This window comes from Protopterus annectens, chromosome 4.part0 (assembly GCF_019279795.1).
Source record: "Protopterus annectens isolate FY-2018-M chromosome 4.part0, PAN1.0, whole genome shotgun sequence".
NCBI classification, from domain to species: domain Eukaryota; kingdom Metazoa; phylum Chordata; order Ceratodontiformes; family Protopteridae; genus Protopterus; species Protopterus annectens.
In genome coordinates, this window is record NC_056733.1 from 1,608,513,657 (window position 1) to 1,608,540,124 (window position 26,468).

Below are 26,468 nucleotides of genomic sequence, written 5' to 3' on the forward strand. Positions count from 1 at the left end.
CAGAGATCACCTCTAAGTAGACGATATGCGACAGAGTAAAGCTGCAGTTTTTTGAGACTGTCTGCGTAGGGCATCTGTTTGAGGCCGGTAATCCTCTTTGTGAGGTATTTCTGCGGCCTTTCCAGTTGTTGTAGATGTCTTGTGAGGTACATACCAAAAGGGGCGTTGTACTCAATAATGGGTCTAATGAGTGACGAGTAGAGGGAAACAAGATGATGGAAAAGTTACTATCTGGCAGACATCACAGACTAGTAAATCATCAAAGTTACAGAGCAGATTGTCACTCTGCGCATTCATGCCATGAATTCTTTCCATGTTTAAAAGATTCTGACAAGTCAAATTAACCTTTAAGGTGCTTCTTTTACAGCTGTTTGAAATTGAATCTTCATTCTTCATTTATCAGCAATAACAGGTCTGTGATGCCCTTAGATGTCCAGGGCTGCACGCGTGCTACACTGAATGGATCAGCGTGTGTCTACCCTTGGCCGACAGGTCCGGGTAATCCGCTGAACTCCATTCGTGATAGGGACCGGAGATTGCAATTATTCCCATTTCTTATTCTTGTATTCTAAAGAAACCAGCCTCTGACCCAGTGGTGACACATGATGATCTGATTTAAGTGAGGAACTGTACAAGGAAGGCTTCATCTTATCTTTCACTCTCAGAGATTTATAAGTGAAGAGCAATATAGAATAATAAAACAGACATCACACTTGCTCTGTCCCAATGTCTAGATTATACACAACTCTGTCATGAGCTGTTCTTTCCAGAGCTCTGACTTGATCATTTTACTTGTGTCTTCTATTTTTTCAACTGTTGCACACTGCATAGACTTTTCATACTTAAACAGTGACTACAAATAGAGCACTTCCTTTGTTCTTTTTTACTGCATGCATTTTGTTTTTGGTTGCATTTTTCTTTCTGGCATCTTACACATCTTAGCTAAATTATTTCTGTTTTTAGAGTGTATGAAAAATTTAGCAGATACATGTGGCTTTTATTTTCTCCCTATTTTGCCAGTTGTCTTGTCTTTCTGATCACAAGCTCTATTACTTCTAATTTTTTTCTTAACTCTAACTTGATTAAAAGTAATCTTGCTGGCACTGAACAAATCTACAGCTTCATTTAATGTTAAATTTGCTTCTAGTGACAGTTTGCGCCTCATTTAATCATTTTGAATGCTGAGCACAGTTTTGTCTCTTACTGCTGAATAATGATATTGACCTAACACTCAGTAGTTGGCTTGGTTGTTTAGTGCACGAGCATCAGTACTGTCCACGAGAAATGGTTCCCTCAGGAAGAACAAATGCTGAATGTATGGCAGATTGTTTTTCTCATGTTGCAGTACTCAACTTTAGTTTTATTATTCTATGTTGCTCTTCACTGCATCTTTACACCTTAATCAGTTTTTATCCTGTAACTTGCAAAAAGTAGCAAATTGAACCATCTCAAACTTCTGAACGATTCTGGTTACAGTCAGGATCATATCAGACTTCTGGATCCACAGTTTCAGTTTTAAGAAGAAGGTTTTCTTTAGGCTATAACTGTACCATGGAGGGTAGTCAGAAACACATAACCCACTGTACAACCCTGTTTATAGCAAGTTTGCCTACTGTGCTACAAGAGAACGATTCAGTGACTTTTATAATGTTACAACAGTATGAAGCCTCAAAGACGAGTTGTACCATGATATTTCAGAACAGAGCAGTGGAACAAAAATATACTATTTTACATTTTTCACTAATTGCTGTCTGTGGCAGCCAGATACCGTTAGCAGAGCTAGTAAGTGTTACAAGTGTGTGTGAGTGTAAGCACAGACATGATTAAGACCATGTCAGTATACATAACTGTATGACAGCCTCGGTGTCTGTAGGTGTGTCTGTGTGTGTGTGTGTGTGTGTGTGTGTGTGTGTGTGTGTGTGTGTGTGTGTGTGTGTGTGTGTGTGTGTGTGTGTGTGTGTCATAATGTGTGTATGTATGCCTACATCTGTCAGCACAACAGCTTTATGTGGGTGAGTAGGAGTGAAGTGCAGTGCAGTGAACTAATGCAGTGGTTCTGTTTGTGCTAGGTGTTCAAGTCAGATGCACACACAGGCGTTGCTACTAAACTTGGCTTTTGCATGTCTCTGAAGTACTAGTTAGCTGTGTAGCACTAATAGAGCACAACAGCAAAGCACTATTAGTGCTGCATAACTAATTTTTCTGAATACCACTACCCATGCCTCAAAATCAGCAACTTCTCACTCTGTGTAACATCTGACTTATGATTCCAAACATTAAAGAGAGGCAAAAGGTGAAGTTCTGCTATCATGTAGACTTTACTTTTTCAGCTGGGTAACAGTACAAGAAACCAGACTACATAATTAGTATGTAGCTGGTACCATGTTGGGAAAAAAAAAAGAGATGTGAAATTGTTAATTTAAAGAAACTATGCAGTATGTCCTGTATTTTGAATGGATCAATGGCTTCTTCTATGGAGGACTATTCCTTTCATCCTGCAATGTCGAGAAAATAGAAGGCTGTCGGATAATTCAGTGAATATTTTTATCTCCTTAGACATTTTAATCAGTGCAGCAGTAATTTAACTGTGTATGAGAAGAGTCGTTAGCAAAATAAATCTTGGGAGCCTGGAAAATAATTTATCTATTACATTTCCTTTGAGCTGGGACACAGGACCTGAACTGTCTAGACACAGTAAGGCCTTACTTAAGCTTAATGCTACTGGCTGCAAAAAAAAAATCACTTACCAGAAAACAAAAATACATATCTAATTGAAGTATTGACTATTGTAAGGAGTTAAAGGAACTGGATGTAGGATCTTTAAAAAAGGAAGGAACAAATTACATAATAATCAATTTAATTTGTGGGGAGCAGAACAAAGTTTAGAAGGAGGAATAACATTTAAGGGAAGGTAGGAACTGATCAGTTTATATAATACTGGAGTGAATGCTAATTGTTAAAAGGAAAATTTAGACTGCAAGAAAATAATGAAAAATCTTACTATGGCTTGTTTTATGTTAATGCATATGTACCCATGTCATTGTTTAAAATAAATGTGATTGAATAAAGATGTTAAAAGTACTGAATCATGAGAACTGTGATCGAAAGAAAGAAAAAGCAGATGACCACCCAAACCACATACGGAGCTGATGGATATATCTGATCAGCAATGGTGAGTGCAAATAATTATTCAGGTTGTAGCTTGGAAACAATGCAGAGAGAACTCTAGAGATAAATGTTCAAGCTAGGCTCAGAACATAATTCAAGCTAGGCTCAGAACATAATTAGAGAGAGTGTGCGGCCAAGTTCAGTTAGTGGCTTGGGCATCTGAATGTGCTCACTGGGAGAATGGGCATGCCCAATCTTGAAAGGAGACAAGGTGGAGCTTGGCCACACACTACTGCAACCCCTGAGAGGAAGCATGGAGATTCATATGCACAGCAGGGGGGGAGGGGGTAATCTATTCAGCTCAGCAAGCCACTGCCTGCTGGCAACCTTCAGTGCAAGTGTGTGGAAGCAAGCACTCACTTGGGGAAGGTATTTTGGGACTCTATACTGCTGCTGATCTCACATGTCCCCACCCAGGGGTGGGGTTAGGCTATTACAAATGCCCTCATTCCAGAAATACCAGTGAGGGCATAAAGCACCATATGTGTCACCTGTGGCTTATATTAAAGTGCAACATGTTACAAAAGAGTCTGTCTTCTCTCTGAAGCCTATATTTTCTTTGAAGAACATTAAGCTTTTTGTCTGTAAACTTTTATGTTCCTAATGGTTTCAGTGTCTACAGAGACACTGAAGAAATTATAGGTGTTAAAGTAATGTATTCATCTCTGTAATTACTTAAACTTGTCATTGCTGATAAGATATATCCATTAGCATCGTATGCAGTTACAATAGTCAGTAGTTCAATTGGATATTTTCTGGTAATTGCTTTTTTGGCTGCCAGTAGCATTAAACTTAGTAAGGCCTTACTACATGTAGACAATTCAGATCCTGTGCTCAAATTAATAGTTTTGGTTACAACCATTTGCTTCCCCAGCCTTCCTGACAAGGCACTCTGAAGGTAATTTGGGGATTCAATTCTTGTGAAAAAATATACTGTTTGAGATACCTTTTCAGTGACTCATTTTTTTACTTTAAATGGCCCTGTAATTTGCAGGGTCTGGTCACTTCATCTACCCATATGGTGTCACAAAGAGATACTGCTTGCATTGGCTGTTTGTCAGAGATGGTAAAATGTGTAATGATTGACTTGTCTGATTGTAACTTTGCTTTTAACTATGATTGTCTTCTACACATATGCCCTTTCTGCCTGAAATACTACCCCGAGAAGTTGCATGTCTGTGAAATGGGTTAATGTTAGTAATTACAGCAGTGAGCTATGCTTGTTTCATTATGGCTGCATGTTAACTGAAACAGAAATGAGTTAAACTGCACTACATTATTTTATAAAATGTGACAATAAGGTCCAGTACTTGAAATAAAAGTCTTAAAATCTATAATACATGTTTTGAACTACAAGATTTCTGTCGTAGTTCTATTAGGTTTTTATGCTGTGGCTAATGATTTTTTCAGGTTCAGAATATGCATTATTGTCAGTTTGCTTTACTGTTGAACTCAAAAGATGTGTATTTAGTTTCTTTCACTTTAAAGAAGTGTAAAATTTTATTAGTAGATGTTTCTTTTTAGACTGCAGTATAAAACTCATGGATCTGTAATACTGATGCTGTTACTGAATTGCGTTTTTAATAGGACATGGAAAAAGAACTTGAATTGCAAGTGGGTATGAAACAAGAAATGGAAATTGCAATGAAGCTTCTAGAGAAAGATATTCATGAAAAGCAGGATACACTTGTTGCTCTGCGACAGCAACTTGATGAAGTCAAAGCTATTAATCTTCAGATGTCTCATAAACTACAGGTATGATTACAGTTTAGTTCTTACACTGCTAGTCTCATTGGGCTGTGTCTTGAGTTGTCTTATTAGCACTGCAAATTAAAATTGGTTGGATCAGTCTGATGTAAAAAATGTGACCTTACTGAGTCATCTTACTATATTTTCTAGATATCTGTTTCATGCTTCATATGTAGCTGCATGTGTATGTGACTTAAAAAAAAAAAAAAAAAAAAAAAAAAGCAGCATTCTTGTATGTAGTATAGCCACATACCCTGTTTAAAGCGATTTGCCAGCATTTGTACCTAACATTGCTGCATCCAGTAATTCAAGTGTTGTAATGCATTTTCATGGCTGTCACTCCTTACTTTTTGGATTATATTTAATAAAAAAAATGTCTTAAGCTTTTTATAAAAAACACCACCAAAGTAAATTTCGCCTTTGCTCCAAAAATATCACCTTGGAATATTGTGATGTGCTCACTTCAATAGACATGTCTTTGTACTTGCATGATGCTGTGTCCATTAAATTCTATAGATGCACTTCATAGATTCATAGATTGCTATAGGCTAACGACCCTGGGGCCTTTCTAAGCCTAGCGAAGTTTTCCTAAAAGAATAATGATGTCCTGTATCCAAATAGGACATTGAGGTCCAGGCATTTATAAGCTACCTCTGTCCATAAGGGACATGCCAGGCACGGTGTAAATTTCCTATTCCATGTCCACTGGTCCAGGTTGTGCTTAAACTGGGAAATAGATGAACTCCGTTTCACATGGGTGGGAAACCTGTTCCATAGGAGGGAACACATATCTGTCTCCTGAGCATGTTCTGTTTAAGTCAGACAAAATTCAGGACCCTAGACCTTGTATTTCTGGTACTTGTTGACTTGCGAATATGTAGGAGATTCATAAGTGTGGGATTTGTGGATGCCTTGTAGGCCAGGCATAGATCACCCATCAGCAATCTGTAGGAGACTGGATAGACGGAATGGGCTTTAAGGCACTCCACATAAGGCAGGTTTGTTATGTCTTGTATCCTTTTTGCAAGGAACCCCTAAGGTAGGATAATGACCTGTTTGGAGCAAGATGATATGCCCTTACTTATAAGCTGTGCAACATGAAAACACAAGACAAACTTGAAAAATAACAAAAAAGTATGAACACGACCTGGATGCACTCCAAAAATAATTATTTATTCACAAATAAAGTATGCGCTTTCATAAAGGACAGTACCTGTACTTCTTCAGACAAGATAATACTGCAAGTGTTGTCTTGTCTTGTCTGAAGAAGTACAGGTACTGTCCTGTACGAAAGCGCTTACTTTATTTGTGAATAAATAATTATTTTTGGCGTGTATCCAGGTCGTGTTCATACTTTTTTGTTATTTTTCAAGCTGTACAACATAAAAGGATTTTCTCACCACTGTGGTCATGTTGTAGTCAAAGGTAAGGCCGCTGTCTACACAAATACTTAGATCCCTGACCACTGGGTCAGCTCTTAGGAGCATGTTATCAACATGGTAATTTGTCAGGATGGTTGACTTCCCAAAGGATACAATTATGCATTTCTTAACCGTGAGTTTAAAACTATGGATGTTAAGTTGTCTATCTCGCCTTCATTCTTGCTGGATGGGTTCGGAGCCGACCTCGGCTCCGACTCGGCCACTCTAAAAGCTCGAGAGTTGGTTCCACCAGCTCGAGGCTCCCCCTATATCCCACAATGCTAGGCGTGAGTTACCTCAGATCTCGTTTGCCGCTACAGCGATCGAGGTGTGTTTTCTACCGGCTCCAGGTTAGTGAAAGTTTAGACTAGTTTAAATTCTTTAAACTTAGGCTAGTTTAGTGTAAAATTCTTTCCCACTTAGTGTAGTGGACTTGTTATCCCTTACTATCTTTATCCAGCCCCCTCCTTTTATAAAGAACACTTAGTTCTTCCCTAAGGCCTTCGGGCCCTTCCTTCCCTTTCCTTAGAAGTGTGTATGTGTTTTACTTAGGGATTTTTATTAACTTACCTTTAGTTTTAAATAATTCCCTTTTATTCCTATCAGTGTAATCTGTGTGTGTGTGTTTTTGTGTGTGATTACACTTCGGTTCCTTGAGTATGTCCAAGGATACAAAGGTCTCAGGCTTCAAGACGTGTGACTCGTGCTGTCAGAAAATGTCTCTGACAGACGGTCACACTTCTTGTGTACTGCCTGGGACCTTTACACCTGCAGGACTCTTGTGCTGTATGCCATGGCTTCAGCCCTAGAGTCCTGCAGGAGAGAAAAAATAAACTCATTTTGAGCGGTTTAATTAAGCCTGAAGGTTCCCTTCCTGTGTCTTCTGGGAAACCTTCCAAGGCTTCTAAGACCTCGGCTCCAGCTTCAGAGTCGAGGCCTAAGGCTTCGAAGCCTACTGCTTCATCGGCTCTGGCTGGAGCCGATGAGTCTTTGACTGCTGTTTCAGTGGTTTCCTCGGCTCCGGCCGGAGCCGAGGCATTAGAGAGTCATGGGTCGGCTCCGATCATACCATCGGAGCCGACATCTAGAAAGAGATCGAGGTCACCGTCCCTTGGCTCCGTTCATTCGGCTCCAGCGTCTCCCCTGCTGTCTGAGCGGAGCCATAGATCTCACTCCTCCAGGTCATCGAGGCTCTCAGATCACGACCTCCAGAGGGTAGTGAGTAGACTTTTGAAGTCGAGGCACTGGCCCAAATGCTCCAGAGTCCGACTCATCAGTCGATGCCTCAGCTTGTTCCAATAAATATTCCTTCTCAGACTCCTTTGAGCTCGGGCAGGCGCCTCGGAACCGAGACTGTGGTAGCGTCGGAGCCGATACATTTGTCTTCGGCTCCGTCCGGCTCCAATTTCTTCCTTTGAAGAATCTCGGCCGGGCTTCCCTCGTCGGCTCGAGGGGTGAGTGGCATCGGACCCTTGTCCGACCCCCTCTTCCTCTCGGTGCTTGGCTGGTGAGTTCGGCTCCGACATCGGCCTCGGAGCCATCTCTGTCGGTGCCGAGGGAGGTTCTCAGCTTCTCGGGCGGGGACCTCTGGCTCTGCCTGACAGGGGTGCATTCGAGGTCATGCGGAGTGTGTTGGAACCTTGTTCCACTCCACAGTCGGCTCCGTCCGTCCCTCCCACTTGGTGCCTTTGGTTATGTCGACTCACTCCCTCATCCCAGACCGCAGAGAGCAGCTCCTCAAGAATCCCTGTGGGGATCTCATCCTCTTCGAGGCCTCTCCTGAATTGGCAGGGGAGCCTCCTAGGAAGAGAAAGTGTAAGAGGAAGCACTTAGACTCACCTGAGTCTGTCACCTCTGACACAGATTTAGAGGATTCCGAGGGTTCCCCACGTTCCCCTTCTGAAGATGTCTCTTTCGCAGACATTCTAGAGATCCTGAAACAGAGGGAAATTGGCCATCCCTTAACCCTTGGAGGATGAATCTGTGTATCTTGAGGCGTTTGGCTCTCGCCCTTCCACCTCCTGGGTGTCCCCCCCCCCCTTTGATCCCCTCATGCAGGTGGTTGCAAAGAAGGCCTGGGCGGCTCCTGATTCAGTGGACCCTACCCCCAGGAGACCCTCCAAATTTATAACAGCACCAACTGACAAGCAATTTCTCACAAAAGGTGTTTCTGTAGATGCTATGGTGGTAGCTGCTGCCACCAAGAAGGAACTAGCTGATCCTTCGGTGCCTGTCCATCCACCTAACAAGGAATCCAGGTCTTTGGACAGGTACGGGAAGCGGATGTTCTCATCAGCGACCTTTACAATGCGTTCGCTGAACTACCTATGCCATTTTACTCGTTTTCAAAGGGACTTGATCAAGGAAGCGAGTGATATGTTGAAGGATCCTACAGCTGCGGGTTTTCAGGACAAGATGAACACTCAGCTGGCTACCCTGAACTCCATAGCTAACTCCTCCATGCGCCTACTTTCTTATGCGGCTGATGGAGCGAGCAGGGCCGCAGGGACAGGTGTGGCCTTACGCAGGCACGCCTGGATGCGGTTATGCAACTTTGCGGACCCCTTTAAAACGTCTTTCACTAATTCCCCGTTTGATGGATCATCTCTTTTTGGTCCTCAAGTGAAAGAAACTTTGACTAGGTGCGAGACAGATGGCAAGACTCTTTCTGCCGTCGGAGGCCGTTTTTCTACTCCTTCTAGGCCTTACCCCAAAGGCCAGAAAAGTGGGAAAATGTGGTTCCATAAACAATCTCAAGGGACTTCGCCTGACGCACAAAGTCGGTTCCCGCCAGAGGCAGAGGGGGGAACAATAATGGTAGACGTCGCCCTAGAGGCAGGGGGGGTCCGCAAAACCAGGGCAATCGGGAAGTCTTCTCTGATAAGCCTTTTCAGCATCCCTGAGGTGTTGCCCGACTGCCTACCTTCAGAGGCAGTCGGGGGAAGATTGTCACTGTACCCAAAAGCCTGGCTATCCCTGACTCAAGACAAATGGGTACAGTCCATCATTTCGAAGGCTATTCCATTCCCTTCTATCGCATTCCAAACCAATCAAAAAAATCCCTTCCAGATGTTCCACCGGCTCAAAGGGATCTTGCAGCTTTGGAAATTTCAAAGCTGCTTGCAAAAAGAGCAATTCAGCCAGTTCCAGCAGACCAGCAAGGATCCGGAATCTACTCCAGGTTCTTTTAGTTCCAAAGAAAACAGGGAACTGGAGACCAATTTTGGATCTCAGTATCTTGAACAAGTCAGTCAAGAAAACAAGATTTCGGATGGTCACGCTGCAGTCCATCCTTCCCCTTTGGGAAAGGGAAGCTGGATGTGCTCTATAGATCTTCAGGATGCGTACTATCACATAAAATGAAAAGACGCTCCAGAAGATTCCTCCGCTTCAGGCTGGGAACCAGTCATTTTCAATTCAGGGCCCTGCCCTTTGGTCTCACCACTGCCCCGGTGTTTACCAAATGCATGGCAGTGGTAGCTTCTCACCTGAGGCGACAAGGATTCCAGGTGTTTCCATATTTGGACGACTGGCTCCTCACAGCTCCCACCAAGCATCTTCTTCTAATGGCCAGGGACTACACCTTTCGCACTTGTCGAAATTTAGGCATTTCAATAAATTTGAAAAGTCTGTTTTGTCGCCTTGTCGTACTATTACCTTCATAGGCAAATCTAGACACAGTCAACATGTCTGCGAGACTAACAGATCAGAGAATAACAGACATACACAAAATAGTCTCGCTCCTCTTCAGCAGCAACAGAATCAAAGCCAGGCTAGTTCTGAAAGTGTTGGGGATTATGGCGGCTGCCATACCTCTGCTTCCATTAGCCAGATTCCACATGAGAATCCTTCAATGGATGCTCTTCACGCAATGGTCATACCAGCAACTTCCAATGTCTCACACCATTATGATCACGCAAACATGCAGAAATCATCTTCTGTGGTGGATGTCTTCCCCTCAGCTCTTATTGGGAAGACCCTTTGTTCCTTCCTCCAGTTGCTACTCTGACAACGGACGCCTCCCTGATCGGGTGGGGGCATTATCAGGGCAGAACTGTCCAGGGCACATGGCAACCAGGCGAATGCCACTTGCACATAAATGTTCTAGAGATGAGAGCAGTGCTTTTAGCATTGCAAGCCCTTCACGACTCTCTTCCCTTGCGACCGATAGCAATCCAGCCGGACAATATGTCTGTAGTGTGGTATATCAACAAACAAGGCGGAACCAGGACCTACCCCTGTGTCGAGAAGCACTCAGACTGTGGCAGTGGGCGATTTCTTCTCAGCGTTTTCTGATAGCAACGCACATTCCCGGGAAGTCCAATCAAATCGCGGACAAGTTGAGCAGAGCTATCCTCATGCCTCACGAGTGGTCTCTGAAAGACTCTGTTGTGAGAGAAATTTTTCTCAAGTGGGGCCAGCCTTGCTGCGACCTTTTTGCTACTCCCCAAAACAGCAAGTGCAGAGATTGTTTCACCCTTTTCCCGTTACCAGGCCAACCCAGCAGAGACGCTCTAGTCCAAGTTTGGCCCCGGGGACTTCTGTATGCATTTCCCCCCTTCCCACTAATCTCTCAAGTGATACAGAAAGCTATCGCTCAGAAGGCTTCATTGATCCTCATTGCTCCGTACTGGCCTCGACAGGTTTGGTTCCCCTTTCTACATCAGTTTCTGTTGGAGCGACCTTGGCATCTGGACCTAGTTCCAGATCTTTTGATCCATCAGTCGGGTCAGTTTCATCGCTCCCTTCCCTCCCTGAACCTCACTGCTTGGTTCCTCCAATTCCAACCTTAGCCAGGCTTCCTCAAATATCTCACTCTGTTAGAGATATTTTGATAGCTTCCCATAAATCTTCCACTCGAAAGATTTATTTGAGTAAGTGGAAGCGTTTAGCCTATTGGGCTCAAGGAAGGGACATAGATCCTTTCACTGCTTCCATCCAAATGGTCCTTGATTTCCTAGCTGAACTCTTCCATGCAGGTTCATCTCCTTCTACTCTTAAAGTTCAATTGGCAGCTATTTCTAACTTTCATGTGGGCATTTCAGATTCTGCCATCATGTCCCACAAGCTTTGCAAAGTAGCCTTTTTCTACTCAGACCTCCGGTAAGAAATCCTCCTCCTCCTTGGGACCTAAATTTAGTTCTCAGTTCTTTAATTCTCTCTCCTTTCGAACCTGCAGACTCCTGTTCTTTAAAATTACTATCATGGAAGACTCTCTTTCTAGTAGCTATTACTTCAGCTAGAAGAGTTTCAGAACTTCATGCACTCAGCTGTCGACCTCCTTATCTGTTGTTCCATAAGGACAGAGTATCTTTACGAACCAACCCGTCCTTTTTACCAAAAATAGCCTCCTCGGCTAACCTAAATCAAAGCATTGACCTCCCAGTGTTTTTTCCAGAATATTCTAACAGATCTGAACAAAGATTGCATTGGCTAGATGTTCATCGTCAGTTAAGGTACTATTTGGATAGAACAAAACAATTCAGAAAATCTGACCAGCTGTTCGTCTCTTATGCAGAAGGCAGAAAGGGACTTTCAGTTTCAAAGGTATCATTATCCAGATGGCTAACATCTCTGATCTCCCTTGTTTATGAAATTAGACACCAAAAGCTGCCTAGCAAACCTAAAGCCCATTCTACCAGAGCTTTGGCTACTTCTATAGCTTTCCAAGATAGACTGCCTATTGACACCATTTGTGCAGCGGCTACTTGGGCTACTCCTCACACTTTCATTTCTCATTATAAGCTGGATTTAGCCTCTAGACATAGAGCTAACTTTGGTTCCACTGTTCTCAAGAGTCTGTTCCGTTAGGCCACCGGGACAAGGTGCTAGGGGCCTTGGTCCCATCCAGCAAGAATGAAGGCGAGATAGACAACTTAACATATAGAAGTTATGTTCTTACCATAACGTTCCATGTTAGTTGTCTTCTTCTCGCCTTCTTCTAAGGTCCCACCCTCCTTCCCCTGGCCTGGACAGACCTAGAGGAGTTTTGATTGTGACCTCTCTTTCTACCACCTCTGTACTTTAGGTATATGCTCTGCTGTGCATATTTCCTGGATCAGGATGTAGGTCACCCTTCTCTTCTCCCTTGTTTATAGAGGTGGACTTTGTTACTAGTTATTCTATTACTATTATAGGCTGGGCCTAGCTTACAAACGAGATCTGAGGTAACTCACGCCTAGCATTGTGGGATATAGGGGGAGCCTCGAGCCGGTGGAACCAACTCTCGAGCTTTTAGAGTGGCCGAGTCGGAGCCGAGGTCGACTCCGAACCCATCCAGCAAGAAGAAGGCGAGAAGAAGACAACTAACATGGAACGTTATGGTAAGAACATAACTTCTATTTTTGACACCATTTGTAAAATAGAGAGAGACCTTCTTGAAGAATGCTAATGTCTGCAGGGAAGTTGGCGATAACTCCCAGCTTGCAATCATCTGCCAATGTAGTCAGCCATAAACCTTTAGCATTTGGTACCATTTCAGAGAAATAGATGCGAAAAAGGAGCGGGCCCAGTACAAACTGAGCAGAGTGGAGAAGGGGTATTGACTACAACTCTGATCTGAGATGTATAAGTATCCTGTTTTTTTGGCTTATTTGTACTGATTATTGTTTCTAACAATTTATATATAGCACTTTTTATTGCCTGCTGCATAGTTTTTACTGCATTTTATTGCTATTAACTAATCTGCACAGGTAACTGATTTGTTTGCAGTTAAAAGCATTCTGTAGAGTCTCTTTGCTCCTTTATCTGTTTAAAAACTTCCATTTTGTGGCTTTCTGTAGTGTTTAATGTCCAAAGAGTGTAGGCTAATAGCTTTAGTATTGGTCCCCACCCTCCCTGTTGGTGTCTTGTTATACTTGGTGGCTTTGCAGTTGCCCGTCCCTACTGTAAATTTGATCTGGGACACTCCTCCTAGTCTAGTGTCATTAGCTCATTCTACCTAATACAGAGAGAATATCTGAGAAGGCCTTGTGTTCCTCCTTTCTCCCTTTCAAAAAAAAAAAATGCCTGAATCTCCTTGTGTTCTGACTGTGCTTCTCAAACATTTTGGAAATATAGAGTATATTTCAGATGATTTATTATAACTGTATTTCCCTTAATATTGCTACAACTCAAGTGATCTAGGTTGCACTGCATCTGAATTGTTTGTGTGTTTTAGCTGCTTTTCTGTATATATATATATATATATATATATATATATATATATATATATATATAGACTTCTCTGTATATGTAGACTAGCTACTTATTCTGCTGTATTACTGCCTCTTAAATCGTTTTTCAGTTATGCACTTGCCTTGCTTCATTTAAAAAGTTTTAAATTGCTAATTTTGTAGTTTTAATTGCATTTACTGTTTAGGAAGGACTACACACTCAAGTGTGTTAGACTTTTCTGTGTTTATTTACTGTATTATTGCATTGTTTAGCCGGTTTTAACAAAAAAAAATACTATCTTGTTTGCTCGTTTCCCACCTTTCCTAGCCAGTCCAGATCCCAGGCTTTGCTTGATTCAGGACTTTATTTTCTGTGTTCAGAGCTATCCAGACCTTGCTGTGGTAGAGGGAAGTCCTACTGCTTACCAGTTGGAGTGGTGAGCATTGTACTGCCTATCTAACACTAGAAGAGTGGTTTCCAGCTCTGAAATTGTAATTTTATTAGCCTTTTTGGTCTGATTTCTATCCCTTTCAACTTTCTGGCTTAAAAACGCATGTGTTTTCACATTTTTCACATCGTACAACACTGCGAGGCTACAGTTAAACTATTCCAGGTGCCAGAAAGTCCACTCTTCAAATTTTCCCTTAGAACTAGGTGGTTTCTCAGTAGTAGCACTAAAATCTGAACCCCTGTGACTAGTACTTGCTCTAGAACCTGCTGGAAAGCACTAGGAAGCCTGAAACTGATACAAGCACTCAACTCTCCTTGTCAATAAGGAGAAATTAATCATAAGCACTAAACAGCGTATAATTGCAAAGGGAAAACAGCTCTTATACTTTACAAAAAAAGCACCTAAACAGGCATTCCAAGGGTCAGCTTCCGGTGATTTCTCCTGTCACCTGGTGAATCTGGGCATACTGGGTCAATGTGGCAACTGCCTCATGTACACAGACAACCCTCTCCTCCTACCAGCCAACACTACATCCTGTGAGATATGCACTTAGATAGCCAAACTGGAAGCAAAGCTCTGTCCGGCCAAGATTGTGCCAGACAGTCAAGAGCAAAAGGTTAACACCTGCACTACACCTCAAGCAACTCATAGCCCTTCAAAACCCACACCATCAACACCCACACATAGCAACACTAAACCCACATATGCGGAGGTCCTTAACATTAATCTGCATAAGCAACAAGGACATCCGAAACTGAAACACAAACACCAGTCACAACCAAAGTGACACATAGCTCACAACACTAGTGTGCCACCCAACAACAGCCCCTAAGGCAAGACAATGTACCCAACACTTTCGTCATAGGTGACTCTATAGTCAGGCACACTGATGTCCCACTCACCAGGCTGAACAAGGAGAAAATTAACAGTCAGCTGCCTGTCTGGTGCCAGGATCCGCCACATAACGCATGCACTCAAGTCACTCCACAACAAGTACAAATACGACTCTGTCATTGTCCATGCTGGAGTGAATGACTTGAGACGTACCTCCCTGGACTACATGAAAAGAGACATGGAAGAGCTCTCGGATCATGTGGCCAAGGCAGGTATGACCCTAGCCTTGAGTAGCATCCTGCCTTCGCCCAGAATGATACCATAGTATAAGGACAAAATGATTGACATCAACAATTGGCTAAGCTTCTGGTGTCATTCAAAGAGGATCCAGTATCTGTCTGCCTGGGAAGACATGGTCGACAAACCATGATACTTTGCCAGAGATGGTCTGCACCTGTCACCCCTGGGATTCAGGTTACTGGCTAAAGCTCTTGCCACCCCTGTAGTGCCTTTTTTAGGCAATGTTCAAAGGACAAAACCACCACCGTAACAGATACAAGCATGCAAAATCTGAAGGTAATGCTACTCAATGCTAGAAGTCTAAACCTCAAAATGCACTCTCTCGAGGCACTCCTAAAAATGGAGAACATCGATATTTGTGCAGTAACTGAGACTTGGTTCAAGGCTGCAGAGAGCACCCCTGCAATACCAGGCTACAGCTCTTACCACACTTTTCGGCCACAAAACCAAGACCGAAACACTAAAGGTGGAGGAGTGTTCATATTCACCAAGGATATTCACACCTCCAGGCTAGTTGCCCAACACAATGCATCTGAAATTCTCCAGGTGCAACTAATACTAGGTAAGACTGCATTCCAAACTGTAGCTTGCTACAGATCCCCCACCATGCCCCAAGATTCTCACTACACCTTTCTAAACATACTGGAAAATATTAAGATACAACCAAACACCCTAATACTGGGTGATTTCAACTACCCTGCCATTAACTGGGAAAAATACTTGGTACCATCTCCTTTTCCCAATGATTCTTGCAATTCATAAATTCCAACGCCCTGGATCAACTAATCCATTGTCCCACCAGGGGCTCCAATATCCTAGACCTGGTCATTACCAACATGGGAGATGCTCCACACCAGTGGTCACCCCCTCATTGGTCAGGTCTGACCATAAGTAAATCACCCTTGACATCCACATCCCACCCCCACCCCCCAGTAAGGAAACCTCCTTAAAAAACTTCTCCAAAGCCAACTTCATGCTACTGAAGTCAGAAGTGACAAATTTCATGACACCCATGCAAACGGGATCTGAAAGTTTGACAGCAGAATCCTACACTAAGGCACTGTACGAGCACATCCACTCGTGCATGAATCGTGCCATCCTAAATAGAACCAAGATGCTCTCCTCCAAAAAAAAGGAAGCCAATCTGGTGGTCCCCTGCTATAAACAAACTATACAACAGAAGGAAGAAACTGTTGCAGAAAAGAGGAAAATCCCAGGATGCAAAAAACTCCCTCACCAGCCTCAGTAAGAAGCTGAGATCCCTCATAAAATCCTCAAAAGCTAGTTACGAAAATAAAATTGCCAAAGATTTCAAAGACAACCACAAGGCATTCTATAGTTATGTCAGGAATCTAAATGGCAATGCTCAGATCTGCTCTGAGCTTCAACAGAATGGCATTAAATATTACTGATCCCAAGGATATTGCCAATATCCTGGCAGATCGATTTAGTGCCAACTTCACCCCCCTCTCACCCCCTAAGGGGCCCATCTCAGTACCAAAAGATTGCCAAATTACGGTAATCACGGCCACACAGGTAGAAACTGCACTTTCCAAAGCTAAGAATACACAGCATCCATGGGACCAGATGACATCCCAGGCTGTGTACTACATGAACTACAAAATGAACTGGCACCTCACCTAAGTGTCATGTTTAATCATAGCTTCACCTCAGGCTTCTTGCCCCCTGAGTGGAGCACAGCTACAGTTATCCCACTTCACAAGGGGGATCCACCTTGGATCCTGGGAACTACCGTCCCATCAGTCTGACGAGCCTAATCTGCAAGGGCATGGAACGCATTATCATGGAACTTATAAACAAAGACATTGGCAACCTTCAAACACTGGACCCCACCCAGTTTGGGTTTGTGAAGGGCCAATCTTGTCTCCTGAACCTGATTGACTTCTTTGAATCCAGTCTCCAGAGCTGTGGACGAGGGTAAGGCCGTCCACACAGCCTATCTGGACCTCTCCAAGGCCTTCGACACCATCCCCCACTCTGGAATCATAGATAAACTTACTAAGCTGGGAATAAATCCCTACGTCACTCGATGGGTTGCCAACTAGCTTACTGACAGAACCCAGACTGTAAAAGTAGCCGACTCCAAATCCAGCTCCAGACAAGTGACAAGTGGAGTACCTCAGGGTTCAGTCCTGGGACCACTCTTGTTTGGCATCTACTTCTCCGATGTATAAGCCAACACTAAGGGACTCTGGCTAACAAGGTTTGCAATGACTGCAAACTGGGAGCCATTATTGAATCCCCAAATGATGTGGATATTCTACAAAAGGGCCTTACAGAAACAGATGCTTGGTGCCAGAGCCATGGGCTTAAGCTTAATGCCAAGAAATGTTTAGTTATCCCTTTGGAAAAAAAACATGTACTCTTGAATTACCATGTAGGTGGCAGTACACTAAACATCAAAAGTGTGATGAGAGATTAAGGGACACAGGTGGACAGTGGTCTCACTTTCGATAAACACATCGCCACAACAGTCAGGAAATCCTTCTATGTGGCACACCTCATCACTAAGGGCTTTTCATCCAGAAAAAAGGAGGTCATTGTCCCACTGTACTCATCCCTCATTAGACCCATTATAGAGTATAATGCCCCATTTGGTATGTACCTCACAAGACATCTGCAACAGCTGGAAAGGCCACAGAAATACCTCACTAAAAGAATCACAGGCCTAATGCAGATGCCATATGCTGACCGTCTAAAAAAAACTCCAGCTATGCTCTGTGGCATATCGTCTACTCAGAGGCGATCTCTGCTTAACATACAAGGCCATGTCAAACCCTGAGCTGGTGGACATGCTCCACTTAAAGAAATCCCAATCCCTCAGAGCCACACGCTCCAGGGATCTAAACCTTGTCATCACAATGAACAAAACATGCTGGAGGGATAAGTTCCTGACCCAGAGACTCACCATACTCTGGAATAGACTGGCCATACGTGTCAAGCAGAGCACCTCCTTGGCCGTCTTCAAAAGGAACCTTGATGACTGGATGGGAGATAGGAAATTCACCCTGGGGATCATGTCAGTTGCCCTGCTAGACAAGGGGTCCAGAGAAGTAAATATTGTGGTAAGAAATATCCAGGGAATTTTTATGGCTAGGCTTGTATAAGCCCTAGGGCCGATAGCCTGGTACCAACCTATTAACCTATGAACTATGAACTCCTCTAGTGACTGGCCTTTTGGTGGAGGTGCCCTCATCTATTTTGATCTCCTGGGTCCTATCAGTGAGCTAGTTGGCTATTCACCGGGATATAAAAGGGTTTATACCTAAATTAGTGAGCTTGTCTAGAATGCCTGAGTGGGGTATTTTATCAAAAGCCTTGGCCACATTGAGGTAAGCTCTGTGCACAGCCATACCTTTGTCCACTGATTTGGTGACCATCTGAAAAACGTCCACCAGATTTAATAGGTGTGACCGTTCTTTGACAAAGCAGAACTGTGAATGGGTCCTGTTTTTGCAGGTTACCTATGTCCTCATTTATCATGCCCATAATGTTTCTTTCCATGGCCTTGCATATGAGGCTGATAAGACTTATGGGCCTGTAGTTGCACAGTTTATTTGGTTGGACCTCCTTTGTACATGGGGAATGACTGTAGCCATCTTCTATTCCTTGGACACAAAACCTGACTGAAGGCTCCAGATGAAAAGTGATTCAAGTGGACCAGAGAGGTCATGTTTCATGCTGTTTATTAAACATCCCAGTATGTTATTGAGGCCCATTGATGCAGTGTTTTTGGCATTGGAAAGTGCACTGATGACCTGTTCCCTAGTACAGGTTGGGGTGATTGTGGTATGCGGTATTTTCTTTGGACTGTCGGGGAGGGGGTATTTGAGCTGAACCTGTCAACCAAAAGTTTGGCAATGGCCTGTGGTTCACTGTAGGTGATGCCATTTACAATAAGTTCTGCACATTGTTGTGTAGTTCCCCTGAGGTTATGGACATATCTGTAGAAAGCTTTGTGGTTGTCCTTTGCCTGAGAAGATATTTTTTTCTTCAAATTTAGCCTTTGAAATATTAATTAACCCTGTTTAGATTGGCCAGGGGTCTTTTAGTATGTGTGGCTTTGTTCCACCTACATTTGGCCAAGATTATTTTTCTTTTCTTGTATAACCAATGGAAGTCCTTCAAGGATGCATCTGCAGTCCTAACAAATGGGTTGTCCTGGCCTCAGGCAGCCCTTCGGTCGGCCGGATTCCAAAGTCTGGGTCTGGCCTCGGCTGATGTCGTACTTCACCCGACGTCATAGCTGCAGTCCAGCGGGTATAAAGGCATCAGCCGACGCCATTTTAATCAGTCTTTCTTGCCGCGTGGCGCCCGAATCAGAAGCTGTTCGCAAGTGCCGGTCGGTCAGAACCAGAGATTGCTACTACCGAAGACTTCTAAAAAGCTAAGTACCCCGTTGGGGACTCTTTCTTGCCTCAGCCGATGTCAGAAAAAGTGAATAACTGTTTAACTTGTGGGAAACAAATACCTCATAAAGATTTCCACTCTTACTGCCTACCTTGTTTAGGCCCAGACCACGACGTAGCAGCTTGTCTAGCCTGTGCTTCCTTCAACCGACGGACACTTAGACGTCGGTCGGAGTTTGCAGAGGAGTTTTTCGGCTCTGCTTTTGCTTATATCATGCCGTCGGAGACTCCGACTTCACAATTAGCTAAAAAGCGTAAGGAAAAGGACCGACACTCGCGGTCCACGGTTTCGGCCGAAACCGCGGTTAAGCCAACCGCGAGTGTCTCGGTTTCGGCTGAAACCGAGTCCGCGGTTCTTCCTTCGGCCGAAAGCATGCCTCCTTCTACCGAGGCCTCTTCCAGCATGGCTGAATCTGCTACGGAAAATCCACCTGCTCTTACAGTTTCTCAGGATTTATCAGATACTATCCCCTTAGATGTATCTACTCCTGCACGTGGAGCTGCTAGGCCCCTGCATCCATGTCAATTAAGGCTTTTGCCAGGGCTAAAGCAGCTAAATCTTCAAAGGCCGTGCCTGCTAAAACCCCCTCTCACAGGCCTAGCTCTAGTACTCAAATGCTTAGTCTAGCAGAGGATCTCATTTCTTTGATCAGGGGAACCCAGTCTCACCCTGACAGGGCCTCTCACCCACCTCCAGAGAAGAGGCCTAGAGCAGAGCCCCCTGAGCCAGTTTCTTCAGATTACTCCTCTGATGATTCAGAAAATACAAATCCTCCAGAAGGCCCTTATTCTCCATATGAGGACTCTGATGCAGAGGATTCCATACCTTCTGCCTCTCCTCCTGAGGAATTTTCTTTTGGGGAAACCTTGCATGCTATGAGGGAACAATTTCAATGGCAGGGCCAGGATTTTTCAGACTCTAGGAAGAGGCTTAGGACCTTTTTGCATTTACCACAGCATAGGCCTTTAGCTATTCATCCAGTACTTACAGTTGTGGATGATGCATTTAATGATGCTTGTACTGCCCCTGACTCACTACCTCCGGCCCCTGCTAAGTCCGACAGATACTACAGGGTTCCGGACACACATTATCATTTGTATAAGGCTCCTATTGCAGATCCTGAAACTATTTCACAGGGCCCCAAAGCTGTAGCAGCTGCCTCTGCCAAAACCCCTCCCTGTGAAAGAGAATCTAGGGCATTGGAGAGATGGGGTAAAAAAGTTTATACTTCTGCTACTCTTTCGGCTAGGGCCTTAAACTGTCAATTCCACATGATTCAGTATCAGGAATTTCTGTTAGATCAGCTCACTAAAAAACTGTCCTCGCCTGAGCCTTTAGACCGTAAGTCCCTTCAGGATTTGGTGCATAACACTCAGCAGGTCAGTAATCATTCCTTAAAATGCGGCTATGATGCACTGGAGGCTTCCTTTAGATCAGCTATGACTGGTACAGTGATCAGAAGGCATGCATGGTTAAAAGAGCAATCCTTACCAGACCATGTAAAGGCAAAGCTTCTAGATGCTCCCATGGAAAAGCACAGTTTGTTTGGTTCCCCTGCACAGCAAGTGTTGAAGAAGGTGGAAGAAAAAGCTAAATCTGTCCAGACAGTCAAGGATTTCTTACAGGTCCAGCCTCCGAGGTTTAGTAGGAACTGGCCTTCCAAGAATTGGTCCTTTCCAGACACCACCAGAGCACAGAGAAGCAGAAATAGACGCCCTAGAGGCAGAGGTCAATCCAGAGGTGCCTACAGGGGACGTCAGTGGCAGCCTTACAGCCAGAGAAGTACTGCCACAGATCCAGCCACTACCACTTCCACAGGACAGTCACAGTGACTTGGCTGTGAAACCGCCTACCAGGGAACAACTGGGAGCACCCTTAGGCGGAAAGCTAGCCTTATTTTCAGTAAATTGGCATTACATTACAGGAGACAAATGGATTTTACAGACAATAGACAAAGGCTACAGGTTTCACTTCCATACTCTTCCAAGGAAGAGAGGAATGCCAAACCTACCTCCAAACCAAAGGACAAACGCTCTACAGCAAATAGACCACTTACTAAGGATGAGAGCTATAGAAAAGGTACCGGCTATGGAACAAGGACAAGGATTTTATTCAAGGCTTTTCCTGGTACCAAGAAAGGAAAACCAATGGAGACCTATCCTCGACCTGTCCGCTCTAAACACATATCTCATTGTTCCAAAATTCAAAATGCTGACCCTACAGCAACTTCTTCCCATGCTGGGCAAGGAGTCTTGGCTGGTGACTCTGGATCTCAAGGAGGCATACCTGCACGTCCCCATACGACCAAATTGCAGAAGATACCTCAGATTTCTTGCAGGATCAGAGCATTATCAATTCTCAGCATTGCCTTTTGGCTTATCTACTGCGCCCAGAGTATTCACGAAATGCCTGGCATCAGTAATTGCTCATTGCAGGCTTCAGGGAATTCAAATTTATCCATACCTGGACGACTGCCTGTTACAAGCGGACAGCAAAGACAAAATAACAAAAGATTTGAAAAAGGTTATTCACCTGCTGCAAGCCCTGGGATACACAGTCAACACAAAAGTCAAGGCTGATACCATCCCAAAGGATAACCTTCTTGGGTGCAGAACTGGACACATCAAACCAGATGGCATTCCTCACAGCAGAAAAACAAAAGCAGCTACCACTCTATTTCATGGCATTAACAACGCAGAACCAGCTTACAGCAAGGAAAATCCTGCAAGCCCTGGGTTACATGGCATCCTGCATAATATTAATTCCGCATGCCAGACTACATATGAGGAAGTTGCAATGGTACCTGAGGAATTTATGGTCTCAGCACAAACACAGCCTAGAAACCCAAATTCCAATAATTCCATGCCTGAAGCAAGAATTCCAGTGGTGGGCCCAGGCCTGTCAATTGAACAAAGGACTGCCCTTCCACAGGCCTCACCCAAGCCAGACTATCACCACGGATGCCTCAGACCTAGGTTGGGGGGCACACATGGTGGACAAGTGCATACAAGGCTTATGGACTCAAGACCAGATGAACCTACACATAAATCAAAAAGAGATGCTGGCAGTAAAACAGGCAATTCAGACATTCAGACCATTTCTTCAACAGGGTCAATTGCTGATAAGGACGGACAACACCACAGTTATGTGGTATATCAACAAACAGGGAGGCACACATTCATATCCTCTATGCCGGATGGCAATGGACCTCTGGAATGTGGCCCTGAGCCTCAACATTCAGCTCCAGGCCATATTTGTGCCAAGAAAAGAGAATATACTAGCAGACATCTTAAGCAGAACCACCACGGATGCCCACAAATGGATGCTGCATCCAGACATCTTCAAAACCATCACAAGGAAATGGGGACTGCCAGAAATAGACCTGTTCGCATCCCCACACAACCACCAATTGAAAAACTTCTGCACAAGGACATACCACCCACTTGCTTGGAAGGTGGACTCCCTATCCTTCAGTTGGGAAAACCTGACAGCATATGCATTCCCACCTCTTCCTTTGATGCACAAAGTGCTACTGAAGATCAAAGAAGATCACCCGAGGATCATCTTGATAGCTCCAGACTGGCCGAGGCAACATTGGTACCCGCTACTGAGGAGTATGTCCTGGGAACACGCATGGCCTCTACCCCTACTACCTCTACTGCTAACACAGAACAACTTCAAAATCCTGCATCCAAACTTGAAAACACTGCAGCTAGCTGCTTGGAACATTACATAAGGCAAAATAACCCAGATTTATCTCAAAGGGTTAAAGACATTATCCTGGAGGCTCGCAGACCCTCAACAAGGAAAACTTATTCAGCAAAATGGAAAAGATATCTCATTTGGAGTGCAACAAAAGGAGTAGCTGCATCATTGGCAAACATAGCTAACATCCTGGAATACTTAGCAGAGCTTTTCCACAATGGTCTGTCTTACTCCTCCATTAAGATTCATGCATCAGCAATTTCAGCAGAATACAACATGGATCCTCCAGTCTTTTCTCAACCTCTACTCAGGCAGTTTCTCAGAGGAATTAAAAATGTAAAGCCACCAAGGAAACCACCATTGCCTACATGGGACTTGAACTTTGTGTTAGAAAAGTTGACACTCCCCCCTTTTGAACCAGCAGCAACAGCGGAATTACAGTACTTATCTTGGAAAACTGCATTCCTGCTTGCAATCACTTCAGCTAGAAGGGTTTCTGAATTACAGGTTTTAATGGCAGTACAGCCCTTCCTTATCTTCCATCAGGATATAGTGTCCATAAGAACTAATCCTACCTTTATGCCAAAGGTGGTCTCCAGGGTATCATTAAACCAAGCAATACACCTACCAACATTCTTCCCCAACCCGCAGAACAGGGGGGAAAGATTGCTGCATACCTTGGATGTACACAGACAATTGCGCTACTACCTGGACAGAACCAAGAACAATAGAAAAACTGACCAGCTTCTGGTAGCATATGCAACAGGAATGGAAGGAAAAGCAATTTCAAAACAAACAATCTCTAAATGGATAGGAAATTGCATTAGATTTTGTTACTCTTTTCATGGAAAGGCAACTCCAGAAAACATCAGACCTCACTCCACAAGGGCTACAGCCACTACTACAGCTTTCTTACGAGGAGTGGCTACCAAAGACATTTTAGAGGCTGCTACTTGGAGCTCCATGCATACATTTGCCAAGCATTATAATCTACCTTTATACTCCAGATCCCGAGCAGGTTTTGCCACTGCTGTTTTGCAAGGGATCTTGACTACACCATAAATCCTTAGTGCCTCCTCCCCCAGTTTGACTATGGTATTCTACCCATTTGTTAGGACTGCAGATGCATCCTTGAAGGACATAGTACAGTTTTGTACCTACCATAAATGTAGATGTCCGAGAGGTATGCATCTGCAGTCAGGATTACCCACCCTCCTTCCCCTCTGTGGTACCCCTAGGGTATTTGCCCATCTTGTAGCTAGCTGGGGGAATCTATTATGGTGTATTTGTTTGTATATATGTATATACATGTTTATTTCTATTTGCTCTCTATTGTTTGGAAAGATTTGCATTTATCCAAATTTAGCCTTCCTACAGGGCACCTGGCATCTGGGGCAAGAAACACTGAGGAAAATGGCGTCGGCTGATGCCTTTATACCCGCTGGACTACAGCTATGACGTCGGGTGAAGTGCGACATCAGCCGAGGCCAGACCCAAACTTTGGAATCTGGCCGACCGAAGGGCTGCCTGAGGCCAGGACAACCCATTTGTTAGGACTGCAGATGCATACCTCTCGGACATCTACATTTATGGTTGGTACAAAACTGTACTATATTGTGATTCCACCAGGGTGGCTTGTTTTTTGAGTTTGCCTTATTCTTAATACGAGTGGGCACAGTTCGCTCTATACAGCTATCAGTATGGCTGTACAGAGATTTTGTAAGTAGCTCAGCATATGCTATGGTATTTACTGGGTTAGAGAGGTGCTTGGAATTTAGCTAAGTAGCTTAGTAGAGAGAGGTTAGCCTTGGAATAGTTCCTAAAGGTTTTTGGTTTCACTGGATCTCTGGATTTAATTTTTATTTCAAGTAATACTGCCTTTGGTTAGATCTGATGAACAAAGGCATTACAGTGGGTGAAGAACATCAGCCCCCATGTTCTTGAGTACAAGGTCAAGAATGTTTGTACCTCTGTTAGGAGAATGGACCAGCTGTTCCAGGATGTTGGTATTAACAGCATTTAGGAATTAATGGGCTTGTGCATTAGAAGTGGTATGGGATTCCCAATCTATACAGAGGTAGTTGGGATCCCCCATGAATATCATATTGAAATGAATGGTGAGGGACTCTAGTACATTGAGATAGGTAGTATGGGATTCCTGGGACATGGAGGTGGGCCTATAGGTTGCAAGGATATGGTACTAGACCCTGTTTATAGTGAGTTGCACATGTATGAGTTTTAGTGGATCATACACTTTAACTAGTCTAGATGTGAGGTTGGTTGTAATGTAGACTGACACTTCTCCACATTTAGTTCCCTCATGTGCAGTAGTGGTCTAAAGGTAAGAAAGGCATTATAACCTTGCATTGCTGGAGTACTCTCGGCAACTTTAAACAATGTCTGCATTACCACACAGATGTCTAAACTTCCCAGGGAGAGGAAGGCTTGCTTGCAGGGAGTGAAGTTTCTTGTGACTTCTAGGATTGAGCAGCACCACCTTCAGATATTTCTTCATAGGTATAGTTAAGTCAGTTGATTTATCAGTTTGGAATTGCCTAAAAAAGGCACTATGGGGGTGGAAAAGGTCTTTGCCAATATCCAAAAGCTTACAGGAGAAAAGTGCATAATTATTATGCATAAGCGTGGGTATGAAATTATTTTATTTATATTAAAATACTTCACAGGTAGAAAAGTGACACGTAGTTAGCATGCAGTCAAAACACGTTAGTATATTAGCACCCCAAAACAGTAATAAAATATCAACATTGTAAGTCATACATATATAAAATTATTTTAGAGGAAGGCTTTACAAAAGAACAGTAATAAAATATCAACAGTGAAAGTCATAAAAATAAAGGACAATGTACATTTAGCTTACATCAGTACAAGAAGGCTTTATAGAGGTATTTTGTCATACTGTAAATTTGCTGCTGACAACTGACAAATTCAGTGGAACATAAGTGAGCATAAGAGAAAGTGAGTTGGGTAATGTGTCCTGCCTGGGAACATGAACATTTGGCTTTAAGATGGAAGTGAAAGAATGATTTTTCTGACTTTGGGTAGTTTTGAGTTTTCTATGAGATTGGGGCAGAGACTGTTAGAGTTGGGGTACAAGCAATGGTGAAGGTGTATCTGGTAGAGAGGAAGGAGGATATTGGATGGATATGGTGCAGTGTAGGATGATTATTGTATGGGGAGTTTTTTATGGAGTTTGGCTGCTAGTGGTGCAAAGGTTTGAAAGTGTAGCAATTTAA

The 26,468-nt window shown here is 43.6% G+C and overlaps 1 protein-coding gene across 1 annotated transcript in view; it reads left to right on the forward strand.

The window, feature by feature from the left end:
- The window catches only part of RUFY1 (RUN and FYVE domain containing 1), a 2,127,773-nt gene that overhangs the window by 1,386,152 nt on the left and 715,153 nt on the right, over window positions 1-26,468 (forward strand). Inside the window, exon 11 of the mRNA XM_044069383.1 lies at window positions 4,756-4,923. Coding sequence (XP_043925318.1) covers window positions 4,756-4,923 — 168 coding nt within the window. The remainder of the gene's footprint in view (window positions 1-4,755; window positions 4,924-26,468) is intronic.